Here is a 15,204-nt window from a genome sequence, read left to right on the forward strand (position 1 = left end):
GCTCTCCCACCTCCCTGCCCGGTGCATTGCTGTGCCACCCAGCCCCTGGGAATGCCGGCAATTGAGCTGGTTTATATCCAGACCTGGTGACATTCAGTCAGCCCAGTGGAGCTGGGACAGGACACAAAGGCCAGAGATGTGAGCAGTGGCAACCTTGTGCTACCCTGGAGCAGGGGAACAGCAAGAGCAGAGCTGCTCTTTCCCTGCAGCAGGCAGAGGATGCCCCACCTGCCTGCCAGGAGCTGGTTAAGGGTCCAGCTTTGCTCCTGCTTGGCCCCAGATTTGCCCTTCCTGCTGCAAGCTCCCTTCCCCCGGGAAGCAGGCAAGCCGCATGCCCTCCGGTGAGCAGCTCTCTGCCTGGCTTCCCCACAATTCATCCCTGTACCTCTGCAACCACAGCATGTGAGCATCACACCACGGGGTGCTGTGCAGCAGGACCAGCATCCAGCATGCACGGAACAGCCTCTCTCATCTCCTGGGGCAGAAGCGATTGCCGTGTATTACAGCTTTGGTACTTTACACACTTGATAAGCTGTCCCTCCCTGGTGGTGACGGTTCTTTGTTCACTCCACGGTGAGAGACAAACCCTGTGATGGCTCCGTCTCCTGCACAGAAACGTCCATGGTCCCTGGTAGCTGGTTTTCGCCCTGCCTCGAGGACAGAGCTGGTGACTGAAGTCATGCCGCAGAGCGCTCGGGATGCTGACCCTGAACTGGTGCAGATAAGGACCTGGGGTGCAATATTGTATGGAGGGCAGTGTGAAGAGCAGCAGGAGGGATCTATGCTGGTGGAGGCAGGGTGTCCTTTGCTCTGCCATTCCCTGTGTGGGTGGGATATGGAGGTGATGGGGCAGCAGCCAGGGACCTGTCACTACCACTTCGAGCAGCCCTCGGGGAGGCTCCGCAAAATGTCCTCCAGGTTTTGCTTGTCGGCTCGGATCTCGGCCAGGTCGCTCTCAAATGCCTGGATCTTCTCCTGCTGCCGTGCCGCCTCCTGTCGCAGCAGGCTGAGCTGGCTGGCCAGGGCATCTGGCGCAGCCAGGCGCAGCCACAGCCGCTCCAGCTGCAGCCGCCCGGCGCTCAGCACCGCCTCCACCTGCGTGGCTTGCTCCAGGTTGCCTGGACAAGGGGAGAAGGCATGGATGAGAGACAGAGTCAGGCAGGAGAGACTCTGGACGTGCTCCAGGGCCTCGGACCCTTGGCACCAGGCGAAGTGGAGGGAGTGGGTGCAGTGGGGCATGGAGGCATTGCAGCTTCCCAGTGATCACAAATAAGCAAATAGGACTGTGGCTCCAGGGAGGGCCTGGGCACGTCACTCTCTTACAGATGGGTGATGATTTCCACCCTTTTGCAAAACTTCTTGGATGCAGGAGTCCTGGAGCGCTCAGAAATGTACCCAGATGATCAAAGCAGGAGGAACTGGAGCAAAACCAACCATCAACAAGGGGTGAACCCAGCCCAGCACCTCCCTGGGCTCCAAAGGGACTGAGCCCTTGACCCAGCCCTGCTCCTCCTGGAGATGCCAAAGATCAGGGTCTCCACACCAGGCATGAACACACACATTCAGCAAGCCCCATTCTGCACGAGGGCTTTCCTTGAGACATGATCCCTCAAGAAGCTTTGTTAAGAACATGAGTGATCTCACCCAAAGGGCACCCAGCTCAGCCCGGATGGTCAGCGAGCAGGAGACCCATCGCCAGCGAGCAGGAAAGCCCCAGGCCCAGACAGCCTGGCCCTTTCCTGGGACCCTCCGACCAGGTCCCACCCGGGTCTCACCTAGGCTGCTCAGCAGGGTGTTCAGGGTCGTGATGTCCGAGATGAGCGAGCCCCGGGCTTCCTGGAGACTTTTTGCCATCTCACTCACCTCTGTCCCCACCTTGCAACACAGACAGACACCCAGATCAGGAACACCATTGACCCTTGGCTGGACAGGAAAGGGGAGGGGATCCCAGGAACGTCCCCAAGGCATTCCCCATACAGTGGAGCCCAAAAGCTGGGTTGCTCCCTATGCTTTGTGTTGTGGGCAAAGCCCCTTCCAGGCTCTGGAGGACACAACCTGCCCGAGGGGACCCAGCTCACCTGGTGTGCTTCCTCCAGGTCCTCCCTGAGCTTCTCAGCCACATGCTTTTGCCAGGAGAGCTCTCGCTGGCTCTCATTGGCACGCGTGGCGAGCTGGCTGGCGTGCTTGCGGGCCTGCTTGCTCTCCTGCAGCACAGCCTGTGCCCTCTGCAAAGGGATGGAGATGGGGACAGTCACCTGTGGACATGCAGGGGGACTGTGGCTGGCTCCCAGGCTGGGGCCCTGGTCCCGTCCACCCCTCCAGTCTGCTCGCAGACAAGGGTGGGCTGTGCTGGAGGGGCAGCAGAAGCTGTATTTGGGACCTGCAACAGCCTGGGCTCTGCCTGCGATGGCTTCCAGCCCAGCTGTGCCCCACAGCCCGGCGCAGGCTCCCCGCACCCCACGTCCCTCCGCTCGGACCTTGGCGCTCTCCCCAGAGATTTGCTCAGCCTCCCCGGCCGTCCTCTGGGCTGCGGTAGAGATGGACAAGGAGTTTCCCAGCATCTTCTCTGCCTGTTTAATCTTCCTCTTGGCATCCACCATCACCCTGTCCCACACAAGTGCCATCCTCCTGCTCAGGGCCGCCTGGCCCTTCCGATGCCCCAGCACCTTCCTCATGCCTGTGGGGACAACCTGGCTGTCACCAAACCAGTCCTTTCTCCCCTTGGCACCCAGAGCCAGCGTGGCGAGAGCCGAGCTGTTGCCAGAGATGCTCTGGCCAGTGCCTTTTACCTTCCAAGCTGGCCAGGAGGGACTCCGTGTCGGAGAGCACGGCTTTTCCATGTGAGATGGCCGAAGTGGCCATGCTGTGGGCAGAGCCAGCCCCGTCCCGCAGCTGGGGAGACGAGAGCAGGAGTGAGGTTGGGGAGGGGGCAAAGAGCTGCACCCAGCTGGGAAATGTGGGACCTGGCCTGCTCCCGCTTGACAGGCAAGGTCCTTGGGAGATCCAGGAGCCCGAGGGGAGATGTCTCCCAAAGCATCTGCTCCCAACCCCCTGCCTGCAGGCATGGTCCCTCCGGGCACTGGAGCTGTGGGGATGGGGCTCACCCAACCCCCTGTGCCCCGGGTGGGAGGCAGGAGAGGGATGCGCCTGGCATGCCCACAGCTCCAGCTGGAACAGGGGGTTCCCATCGCTTATTTTGCAGAAACACCTCATGCAAAGGAGCAGCATTTACCTGCTCAAAGCTGCGAGTCCTCTGCAGCTCCTGGCACAATTCAGCTGCCAGAGCACGGGACGCCTCGATGGCCTGCTGAGCCGACGGCTCCTGTGCCTCTGCTGCCTGCTCCAGCGCTGCCAGGTCCTGTGCCAGGGCTCCAGCCTGCGCCGGCAGCGCCTGCTGTGGGGTCAGGGACGCCAAAGGCTCCATGAGAGCATCTCCCAGCTCGGGAGGCAGCGCTGCCCAACGGGTAAAGCAGGGGGGTAGGGGTGCAAGCAGGAGCCTTAGCTTGGTCACTGCTCACCTGCCCCAGTGCAGCCACCTGCAGAAGTTTCTTGGCCATGTCTGCGTTCGCTTGCTGCATCTCCGCCATGCCAGCACCCAGCTCCTCCCGCACCCGCTGGACCTCCTCATACCTACGTGGACAGGATGCCGCTGTCACACAGGGCCCTCCGATCGCTCGAAGGATGGAGATGACAGCTTGAGACCTGGCCCTGGGCATGGACATAGGGGGAAATGCTGGGGGCTTTCCCTGACACAACCCCAGCACGGAGTACCCTGACTCTCTGCTTTGCAACACTACGGTGCAATGAGTTTGGTGGGACTCAGCACGTCACTGTTGGGCAGATGCCAAATCACTGTGACCAAGTCCTGTAACAGGGACCTGGTCAGAGACAAGGCAAGGGGCTGTGGTGCCTTGCCAGGCCTCCCTTGCTGCCAGCCCCCCCCTTGTTGCCAGCCCCTCACCCAGCCTCCAGCTCACGCTGGACATCCTGTGTCGCATTCCCCTCCAGCAGGCTCTGCAGGAGCTCGGAGCCGGCGCTGGAGGCATGCAGCGCTCTCCCGACCACCGCCTCCACCTGCGCTGCAGCATCCTCGTGTCTGCAGGGACAAGGACACCCAGAGAGATGATATGAGGATTGGCCTCCTGGGAAAGGAGCGGCCATCCTGCACCCCCAGATGGGCAGGCAGCCTCCTCTGCTGTGTGTGCCGGGATCAGATGTGCAGGCACACCTCTCAGCCAGCGCCCGTGCCTCCAGCGCCCGGCGGCTCCAGTTTGTGGGCTGCTGAGGGATTTTCTGGGGAGTCTCCTTGAAACACAAACATTAGCAGTGAGACCCCATTGGGGAGCAGGGACCCTTGGACTCCACCAGCCCAGCACCAACGAGAACCTCCTGAAGGGCTGGAGGAGGTTTGCAAACAGGAGCGAGCAAGGGAAATAGCTCCTCTTGACTCAGCTGCAAGGAGGGCTATACCCACATGGACCCTGGGCTTTCCCACTCACCCATGGTGCTGGACACATCCCACCCCACCAGTCCTGCACATCCCACTGCCCCCCAGGATGGCCACCAGCCTCCCTGGGAGCCCAGGGCTGGTGGGAGCCCATGGTAGCCAGGGTGTCCACAGCGTGCAGGATCTCCTGCTGCACCGACTGCAGCACGGCCCCGATTTCTGACAGCAGGACGCAGGTCTTGGGGGGTCCATGGTTGGAGCAGCCAGTGGCCTGGCTGGCGTTGCTGAGATGGCCCCGTGCGGTGCCCAGCGCCCCTGCCAGCCACCCCACCTGCACCGAGAGGGTGGCCTGGGCACCTGTGGGCAGCACAAGCAGCTGCTGTTGCCCACAGAGGTGCTCAAGGCTCCCCACTTGCCTGTGGGGCTGCCCCATGCCTGAGCCCTGAGCCCCTGCCTGCTAATGAAAGGGGAAGACAGTCCCTCCCAGGTGCTCCGGAGGGACCCAGGGATGCAGCATCCAAAGGACACTCTGTGTGCCAACGCTCAGCCCCCAGTAATGCCCATCACCGGCTGCTTCAAAACCTCCCTGCGTGCTCTGTCCTACACAAACAGGCATGCCTCCCCGGGCTGTCCTCCCCTTCTCAGTCACCCCATCGCCCATGCTGAGACCAGCGCTGACCTGGGACCTCCTTGCGCCCACCCAGCACGTCATGGCACCCTGCGGGAGCAGAGGGTCCCTAGAGGGGTGATGTGGGACTCATGGTAGAGGGAAGAAGTGTCCCCCGTACCTTGCAGGAGGTGAGGGCCAGGCAGCCCTTCTCCCCAGGACACGTCTCCCAGCATGGGGGACTGGCCTGGGTGGGCGTTGCAGCCTGTTTTTTGCAGCCATTCCTCCATCTCCTGCAGCCTGGCCTTCATCTGGTCGGCCTGTGGGCGAGACGTTGGGGAACATGGGCGGACAGTGAGGCAGCACGGGGGCCGGGGTGCTGCATCCACCTTGGCAGGCCACGGGCTGTACCTTATCCATCACCAGCCCATAGCAGGCAGGACACCGCTGGCAGCGGGAGCTCGGTGGGTCAGGGAAGAAGTTGGCCTGGCACCAGTTACACTTGTAGCCCACAAAGCCAGAGCAGCAGAGGCAAGTGCTGTTCTTGCGGCACTGCGGGGTGACGGAGCCCAGCGGGGAGCAGTTGCAGGCTACGACGGTGGCAGAAAGGCGTCACGCTGTGGCTGCCGGCCCCGGTTTAGGGACCGAGGCGCAGTCCCCATCCCCATTACCTCGGCAGCCCTGGCAGAGAAGCCGAAGAAGCCATGGTGGCATCGGTCACACTGCTTCCCTGTGACACCCTCCTGGCAGGAGCACTGCCCCGTCAGTGCGTGGCACTCGCTGTCCTGCGACCCCGTCGTGTGGCACTCGCAGCTGGCACCGAGGGGTGGAGGGTGATGAGCGAGCAATGGATGTGAAGAGCAGACACCAGAGCCCGGGGCGCAGAGCCACCGCTGTCCCCTCGCAGCCCCACGCCATGCCCCACATACCTCTTGCACCCCACGGCAGGCTGCAGGCCGTAGTAGCCGGGCTGGCAGAGCCCGCAGGTTCTGCCCGTCATGTGCGGGAGGCAGTGGCACTGGCCCGTGCCGGGATCGCAGCCCTCCAGCCCCGGGACTGAGCCGTCGGGGTTGCAATCACAAGCTATGGGAGACAAAATACTGCTTACATCCTGGCATGGGGCTGAGCCCCTCACAACGGGGAGGGCTGCGTCCCCCCATCGAACAGGGCTCCAGGAGCCTGAGCCCCTGCAGACTGGGGTATCTCCAGGGAAGGACAGCAGTGAAGAGAGGGAGCAAAGGCCGTTCCGGAGCATTTGGGGCCAACCTGGACCATCCATCAGCCCCCTAAACCTGCTGGCATTCCCCTTCCACCCTCTGCCTCCACTGATGGGAGGATTTTGGCTACGGTGGGACCCAGGGGAGCAGGGCCAACCCCTGGGGCCGTACGTACGTGCACACTTCCCGGCGGGGTTGGCAGCCAGCGCGTCCCCATAGAAGCCTGGGCGACACATCTCACAGTGCTCGCCTGTCGTGTTGTACAGGCAGCGCAGGCACCGGCCGGACACGGGGTCGCAGTTTCCCATGGCGTTGAGATCCACGTTCCCGTGACACTGGCAGGGGACACAGGGATGCATGGGGCCCCTCTGTCCCAGGGGGTCCCCAAAAAACCCATCATCACAGAGCTCGCTGTGTTTTCCTGGGGAAGGTGAAAAGGTGGAGAGGGTCCGGCTGTGCCAGCGCTGCCTGCGGCTCCCTCGCCCGCCCACCCCCAGCCTCACCTCTCTGTCCCGGGGGCAGTGGGTGCAGACCACCTCCCTGCTGCCGGGCACCTCGGTGCAGGGCGAGCGGCCGGGGCACGGGCACGGGCACGGCTTGCAGTCATCGAAGCGCCCTGTGAAGGGGTTGCCATAAAACCCGGGACTGCAGCGCTCACAGGAGGGACCTTCTGTATTGTGCAAGCACTGGCAGTGCCCTGTGAGGAGGAAAACAGAGCTGAGGGTCTGCAAAAACCCAGTCCCGAATAACAGCGGGGACCACAGGAGTGATGGGGAGCTAAGTGCCGTGCGCAGCACACTGTGGGTGCTGAGAGGGATGCGCAGCTCCAGCCAAGGGATCACGCTGGGATTGCACAGCCCCAACCAGGACTCGGAACATTTTCTCTGCCTGTCCTGTCCTTGCTCAAGGAAGGAGGTTTTGGAAAGGACGCCGGGGCCTCAGTGCCAGCCCCACGCTGCCCTGCGGTGCGGGGACAGGCAGCACTGGCGCATGCAGGCAGCACCATCAACGTGCACCGAGTCTGTTGGCGCCTGTGATAATCCACAACACATTTCTCAGTAACCAGGCGCGTCATTTCCAGCCTGTCATGGAAAACACAAGAGCCGGCCGGCACCCAGCGGGGAGCGAGCGTCTCCTTGCGAGCCGAGCTGGTGAGTCACTGCCTTCCGAAATCAGCTGGGAGGAAGAGGAGGAGGAGGAGGAAGGATGCTCCAGGAACCCCCCACCTCCTTGCACATGCTCTGCTTGACTGGAGAGAGAGAGAAAAGGCACCGGGGGAGGATTTTTCTCTGTGATTTGTGGGGTCAGGTCATACCAGGCAGGTTGTGCAGGAGGAAATGGGTATTTTTCTATTTTCCCCACATCCAGGTGAAGCCAGACGACAGAAAATAAAGGAAAAGTGGGTGGCAGGAAGGAGTGGAAAAATAAATGAAAGGAAGCGTGTGGGCTGGCTGGGGCTGGCAGTGCCTGGGCTGGGACATCAAAAGCCTGTCCCTGTCCCTGGGGATTGTGCAGTCGGCGGTGCCAGCCCCCGCTCTGTGAGATGAGGACAAGTTTGCAGAGCTGCTTCCATGTTTCCTCTGGCAGGGCAGGGGCAGTGGCTGAGCACAACGCCTCTTCCAGCCCTTGCCATCCTCACCATATACCCAGGGCTTCCTCCGGGTACCAAAAGCATCATCTTATTTCCAAGCTCTTTTCAGCACCAATCGGAGCTGCTGCTTTCTGCAGGGGTGGACGGGGAGCAAGGCAGCATCTCACAAGCCCCTCATGGCCCTGATCTGCCTTTCCCCAGGGCTGATAGCAGCGAGGCTGGTGCTGGGTTCACGCATCCACCTCAAGTTCTAGGGCAGTGGTTTGCAATCCTGCCCCTCTTCCCCAATAAAAGCCATCCAGACACTTTGCCTGGCAGGAGAGGGGAGACCCAACACCCTGTGAACCACCCCAGACACAGCCACACTGCCCCGAAGACTTTGCTTTTGCTTTTTCCTCCCTTCAAGCCACAGTCCCTGCTGCAGTCACACACCTCTGAGCTGGATCTGGAGGCAGAGCAGGGCTTAGGCTGGCAGCACAAGAGCCGACACCTCTAGCACCTTCCCGCACGCCTGGCACCGTTACATTTTCCTGTTCTTTTACTTGTTTCTCTGCTCAGGTTCACCCCCGGTTTGCAGGCACCAGAGATGTGCTCAGTCCTGCTCCGCTCCTCGGGCAGCCATGCTGCTTGAGACTCATCCTGGAACCCTCTGCCTCTCTCCTGCCCTGACCCCTGCCTCCTCACTTCTCTGAGGGCCAGCACCCTTCCCTTCTCCTCCTTCAAGGTCGTATACTACCATGAAAGATGCCACTCTTATTATAAATTACCACTATTCTTGCAGTTTGCTAATTATCTCTGTCTCTGTGGTATGAACCCAGTCCCTAAAACCAGCCAAGCAACTCAACTTGCAAGTTTTGGGTACTGCAGCCTCACAGGCGGATTCCAGCATCCCTCACAAACAAACAAAGTCATGGATTTGTCACCCATTCACACAGCGACAGGGTGAGCAGGGGCCAGGGGGTGCACACATGTGATGGGGTGGCAGTCCCCATGCCGCTTGCAGGCGCAGGGCACGCAGCTGACAAAGGGGCCGCTGAAGGGGATCTCCCACTTGAAGCCAGGCATGCAGGACTGGCAGAACTGCCTGGCGTAGCCTGGGGCACACGTACATTCCTCCACCCAGCCCGCCCGTGCCCCTGGCCCCGGGCAGGCGGACGTGAGCTGGACCTCACTCAGGGACAGCTGGCCTGCGAGAGGGGAGAGCGGCGTAAGGATGGGATGGCACGTCCCTTGGTCCTGCTCTCTCCATCCTTCCTGGAAATGCTCCAGACAGGTGTAGGAGACTCCAAAAAACCTCCTGGAGAGCCCAGAGGTGTTCACAAGAGGAGCCAGCCCCTGCCCCAACACTCCCCCTGCAATGTCTCTTGGCCCTGAGAGCCTGACGCTGCTTCGATGTTCCCAGCCCCATCCCAGCTTGGTCCACATGGGGACATTGCATGGAGCCATCCACCTTGTGCTGGGCCTCGGCTCACGCAGAGGCGGAGGGAGGTCAGGTTGGAAAGCAGGCGCTGGAAGCTGAAGGATGACAGCGAAGGCTCTGTACCCTCCTCTGCCTCATGCAGTCTGTCAGAGAAGCAGCGTGGGAGGAAGGACAGGGCCAGCCTGACAGCCACCCACCACAGGACAGCTCAGCTCAAGACCCGGGCACAGTGATGGGGGCACAGTTCAATCCCCAAGGGGGGCAGGGAGCGGGGCTGAACCCCACAGCACAGGGCAAGATCAGACACGCTGTGTCCCAAACCCAGCCGAGACTCCCCAAAGTGCCATGACAGGTACCTGAAGGTGACAGCCTTCCATGCTGGGGCTGGCTCTCGCTGCTGGACGTGGTGATCTCCATCCCCTCGCCCTCCAGCACCAGCTGGACCTGGAGGAGGAGCACCCCGGTCTCCGTCCCCATCCCGTTCCCCTTCCACTCCCAGCAGCAGGGACAGGAGCCACCCGTAACTGAGACGCTGTTTCTGCAGAAACTTCGCTGCCAGGGGAGAGAGGACCAAAGTCTGTAGGACATGTACCCCTACATGGTCTTGTTCCCACCAGCATCACTGGGAACCACGGTCACACTCCTAGAGCAGGGCCAGCTCCAACATGCCCTCCCGGGGTCCCAGCCCACCACCCCAGTCCCCCACACTGCCTCGTGCTATTGAAACATGCTCAGCTTTGGGATGGAGCCCAGCACCTCATGCACCAGCTTAGAGGTGGGATGTCCCACTAGAGCAGCGGGGTTTCCCCACGGCAGAGCAGGACCCCAGGGACGCAGCACACACAATACCTGGTGCAAGAAAATCCACCGGCTCCTCTCCATCCCACTCGGTGACAATCTCCCCACCAGCCCAATGCAGAGGCAGGTCCGTGGTGCCCAGACCTGCGGCAGCCCAGCCCTCCAGCCCTGCGTGACGGCACACAGCAGCAGTGCACAGGTGAAGGGAGCAGCAAGTCCCCGCCAGCCCAGCACCAGCAGGGTGCTGCTTTCAGGGGCTCGTCCCTCCTCCCGAGACTCCCCAAGGACTTGTAAGGGGCCAGCACTTTCTAACACCCTGCTCTGCTCAGGCTCTGTGTTCTCATGCACCAGAGAGTGGCCCTAGTCATCCCCCCATCTGTTTATTTTCTTAGATTTGGAGGAAATTATTATCTTTAAACTTTTGCCCCCCTGCCTGTACTGCGGTTCCAACGTTACTGTGGGCTGGAGAGTGCAGGAAGCCCAGGGAGAAATGGGGTGTAATTGCATTGAGTTGGTTTTCTTTGGAAATCAGTTGAACTCCCCCCCCCCTCCCCGGGTTAGTTATTTCTTCCAGCCCCAGGTGTCCACAGGACGAACACTTGGAAATCCCTCCCCGGCTGTCGAGTGGGCTGCGCTCTATTATCAAATCATCCCAAATCTGGGACCCTTTCACCCAGCACAGGAAACTTCCAGCTGATCCAGCTCAGTTGCGGATTGGGGAGCGTTTTGGGGAGCAGGGCTTTAGGAGGGCAGTGGGGTTGCACCCTGCCCTGCGCTGCCCAGCTGTGCTGAGCCTCTTGCGACCCGGCCCAGGGCTCTGCCAAACCTGTCCCTAAAGGAGCAGCCCCAAATTGGCTGCATGAAGGGTGGAAAAAAGACTCGGTTTAAAGCCTGGCTCCGTTTCAAGGCCACGGAAGACATTACAGCAGTACAGCAATTGGCAGCATGGTTTAAAGGCAATCAGGATAAACCCGCGCCTGGCGTGTTTGCATTCATCTGCTCGCTGGCACGCACGCCCTGTTGGGGTACAGGCGAGGCAGAGAGCCGGCCTGCCCGCGATGGGTGCCCGTACCCTGCCGGGGTGCAGGCGGGGGTCCCGGCGAGCGGGGGCTGCGGTGGGTGCCACGGTGTGTCCACAGCCAGGGCTGCACACGTCGGGCTGTGCGGCAGATGGCAGGATTTCCCCAAACATCCCGCACGCATCCAGCCCTGCCGCGCACAGCCCTGGCTGCAGCTGGGCAAGAGCACCCCATCGCGTTTGCCCCAGCCCCCATCTGCCCTGCCTCGTCCCAGCTGAGGATGGGGACAGGAAGGAATAAATGGGAAAGTTCCCACCAGGCTCCATCCTTTTGGTTTTTACCTTTCTGAGTTGATTTTTATTGCTTCTGCAGTCCCTGGTGAGGTGGGACTGCCGTGCCCTGCCCCGCAGCCCTCCCTGAGCCACGCACAGCCCTGGGATCAGGTCTGCGTGGAGGGACACCATGGGGAGCCAGGGAGAGCCTGTCCCCACAGAACTGGGGGCAAAAGCAGAGGTTTAACAGCAAAATAGGGGCAAGCCAGAGAAAACCCCCTCCAACCACAACCACCAGTCAGCCCCAAAGGGGGATGCTCAGCCCCAGCCTTCCCAATCTGCCAGTTTTTTGGCTGGACTTGGTGCAGTTGCACCCTCTGTATCACCTGGGGCCGGGGGTGGGTACCTTGGCTGAAGTCGGAGCGGATGTGGGTGACCTCATAGCCATCTGCCGCCATGCAGGCGGTGGAGCGGCCAGAGCAGAAGCAGCTGGTGCAGCCGGCAGGGTTGTGGGGATGCAGGTTAAACCAGCCCAGCTGGCATCTAGGCACGGGGAGGAAACAGGAGCACATGGCATGGGGCCAGCAGAGCCGTGGGGGACCACAGCAGCATCCCAGGGGGACGCTGGTGGCAGCTCTGAGTGAGCCCAGTCCCAGTGGTCCAGAGGGATGCAGCCCCACGGCCTCAGCAGCCAGCCACGGCCTCTGCAGGGAGCGACCCCGCAGGATTCCCATCGCAAAGCTGCTGTGAAGGGTTGTGTGCAGGGGCTGGGGAAGCAGCAATGCCCCACGGGAGTGAAGATGCCTGCCCTGACTGACCACCGAGCCCTGGCACAGAGCCCAGCCTGGAAAGGGGCCGTGGTCGCATCCCTGTCCCGGGGCGTGGTGCTTACCTGTCGCACAAGTGCCCCTCCACCCTCTCCTTGCAGGTGCAATGCCCCGTGTTGGGGTTGCAGGTGCCCACGCTGCCCACTGGGTCGCAGGCGCAGGGTCTGGGTGGGGCGAGATGAAGGCACGAGGTGAGCCCCTGTCCCGTCCCGCTGCTCTTGCCAGCGGGTGGGTTCCTCCTCACCTGCAGCCGCCTTCGCTGAGGCTGTGGTAGCCGTCCTTGCAGCGCTCGCACTTCCAGCCCGTCACATTGGCTTTGCAGAGGCAGGTACCCGAGCTGTCACACTGGGGCTGCAGGGAGCCTGCGGGGACCCCGGCCAGCCCTGAGGCTCTTGCCCAGCCAGGGAGAGACTCAGGGGAGGAGATGGGAAGACCATGGGCAAGGGAGAACCCACCAAAACCATCTCTCCCAGCCAAGCCCCAGCCAGGGCAGGGGTTTTGCAGCTGGAGCCTGGCTCAGCACCACCCCACGTACCTGCGGAGTGGCAGTGGCAGGGGTGGCAGGCTGCTCGCTGCTCCCAGCGGTAGTGGTTCTGCCGGCAGCGCTCGCAGTGGGGCCCGGCCGCGTTGTCGCGGCAGTGGCCCCCGTGCCCGCTGCGGCGGTACAGCTCCCGGTTGTAGAAGCACTCGTCTGAGCAGCCGCTGCAGTTGCAAGCTGGGGAGGGGGAGGCAGGAGGGGCGGTCGGCACCTGGGGGGCACAGGGCTCACCTAGGGTTTAAAGCAACCTCCTGTGGGATTGGATGAGCCAGAGGGGCTGCTTGGCTCAGTGACACGAGCTTTTGGCAATGCCTCTGCCATTGGGAGCAGAGATGGGTGCAGCACCATGCACAGAGCAGACAGCTGCACTCATGAGGTAAGGAAGTGTCAGGGAATCCTCAGGGTGCTGGGGCGCAAATCCTCCCTGCCCACCCAGAGCAGCCTTACAAAATGGAGCAGGCACTTTCTTCCCATGCAGGAAGGGCAGGAGCTGCTGGATGAGCCGATGCAGCACCGGTGCAGCCCATCACTGTGACCATGGAGCCAGCCTGGGAGATACTCACGGAGACACTCGTTGGCAGCCTTGGCAGTGCCACGAGCCCAGGGCCGGTCCTGGTAGAAGGGCTGGCAGCGCTCGCAGTCGGTGCCAGTGGTGTTGTGCTGGCACATGCAGACCAGCTGCCCAGCCTCATCCGGTGCACACTCGCTGGCGTGGCCGTTGCATTTGCACCTGCAGCGAGACCCCAGCATGCACACAAGCCACTCTGAGCACCAGTGTGGGCAGCAGCTGGCAACAGGACGGTGCCCAGGCTGTGTAGCGTGCAGCCCTGCTGGTGGGCCGGCTCGCCTGGGGTGGCTGTGGGGCGAGGAGCGGGGCCGAAAGCAGCTCGGGCTGTGCCGGCATCGAGGCCACCCACCATGTCCCTGAGGCGCTCCCAGCCCAGCGAGCTGGGAGGTCACACACTGAGGGTGGCCGGTGCGAGACGCTAACCAGCTCCAGCTGCTGGGGCCCGGGGGGGTGAGGTGACAGCAACGGGGGCCGCTGGCCGGCTGGGAGCAACCCGGCCCCGCTGCCCGGGATGACAAGATTTCCCACTCCTCCCAGCTGGGAAAGGGCACGTGTGGCACAGCCCACGGGCAGCACCAAGTGGGTGCCACCAACATCTGTCTCACATCAGCTCCCCCATCCTGCCATCACGCTGCTCTGGCTCCTCAGGCTGGGGCCATGCCGACTCCAAGCTCCTCCATCAGCCCCTGTGGCCTCAGAACACCTCTCTGCTGGCACCCCAGGACCCCTCTTTTGCTGTGGCCAGGAACCAGGCAGGGTCATAGGAGGAGCAACATGAGCCCTGCTGCCCCAGGAAGGTCTCCCCTCTCCTGCCCTCACCCCAGCCCTGCTGCCCCTCACCTGCCGCCGACGGAGAAGTCGGAGATGGCATAGTAGTACAACTGCAGCACCTTGGGATCCTTGAAGATGTCATCCCCGAATGTGTTGAGCCAGTTCAAGGAGATGAGCAGGTCGGTGACAGTCACCCACTCCTGCGGGGGACACGGGGAAGGCACCTTGGCAAGGGGTCTGGGCCACCAGCTCCCCATCCTGGCTGGGACGCATCCTGCCGCTTTTCCTATGGGGGTGCAGGGCATCGCAGGCACTTTTACCCTGGGTGGCTGCATTCCTGCACCCAGTCCTGGGGAACCAAGCACCCACCCCCCCCCGCCCTGACGGCACCTGCAGCGTGGGGCTCCCATCGAAATTGTAGGCGCTGGGCTGTCCCTCGAGGGTGGAGAAGGTCACGTTGCTCCCACTCAGCGGGGAGATGTCGCTGAATTCGTCAGTGCAGAAAGCCACCTGCTCGTCCTCCCCCAGCCGCAGGTAGTGCCGCTGCCGCTTCCTGTAGGTCTTCTCACAGGACGCGCTGCAGGACTGGAAGGGCACCCAGGGTCCCTCGGCGTGGCTGCGCTTGTAGATGGTGAAGCTCTTGGGGCAACTGGTGTGAAACTTCAGCCGCACATAAGTGATCTCGTAGGCTTTGCCTGGGGACGGACCCACCACTCCGTCACCCTTTCCCGGCCACCTGATGGGCAGCACAGCCTGCACCAGGGCTGAAATCCCGGTGCCCTGTCCTGCACGGCTGCCAGCATCCCCCTGCTCCAACTGTCCCCCTCTCCCCGCCACAGCTAAAAGAGGAGAAACCACCATCCCGCTGCCCTTAACCAGCTCCTCCTTGCTGCAGCCCAAACCTCGTCGAGCCCCAAATTGGCTCTCACCCCACCACAGCCGTGCACCCGTTGCACGGATGCACCAGGCAGGTTGCACGGGCAAGGAGCTGCTGCAAAGCCAGGTCCTAACCAGCAGCCGTGAGGGGAAGAGCAGCATCCCTGGGGCCACGATCACACAGGGATGGGGGAGGTCGAAAGGGTCAAGGCCGGTCCCTTCCCAGGCAGCTGCATGCCGTGACCCGGCATCG

At 62.3% G+C, this 15,204-nt stretch overlaps 1 protein-coding gene across 1 annotated transcript; it reads right to left on the reverse strand.

Annotated features, from left to right (window-relative positions):
* Positions 1–870: 870 nt before the first annotated feature.
* Positions 871–14,936, reverse strand: LOC129215638 (laminin subunit gamma-3-like). Its single transcript, XM_054849159.1, is given in 30 exon segments — positions 871–1,118; positions 1,776–1,875; positions 2,079–2,225; positions 2,478–2,677; positions 2,790–2,892; positions 3,233–3,394; positions 3,519–3,630; positions 3,962–4,096; positions 4,229–4,309; positions 4,603–4,804; positions 5,236–5,374; positions 5,466–5,644; positions 5,726–5,737; positions 5,740–5,867; positions 5,984–6,137; positions 6,447–6,682; positions 6,731–6,968; positions 8,831–9,049; positions 9,313–9,425; positions 9,639–9,657; positions 9,660–9,768; positions 9,770–9,834; positions 10,132–10,248; positions 11,778–11,914; positions 12,264–12,362; positions 12,443–12,560; positions 12,734–12,913; positions 13,300–13,466; positions 14,145–14,275; positions 14,466–14,936. Coding segments are annotated over 30 exon segments (4,521 nt in total).
* Between the last annotated feature and the right edge of the window lie 268 nt (positions 14,937–15,204).

This window comes from Grus americana, chromosome 20 (genome assembly GCF_028858705.1).
Source record: "Grus americana isolate bGruAme1 chromosome 20, bGruAme1.mat, whole genome shotgun sequence".
Lineage (NCBI taxonomy): Eukaryota > Metazoa > Chordata > Aves > Gruiformes > Gruidae > Grus > Grus americana.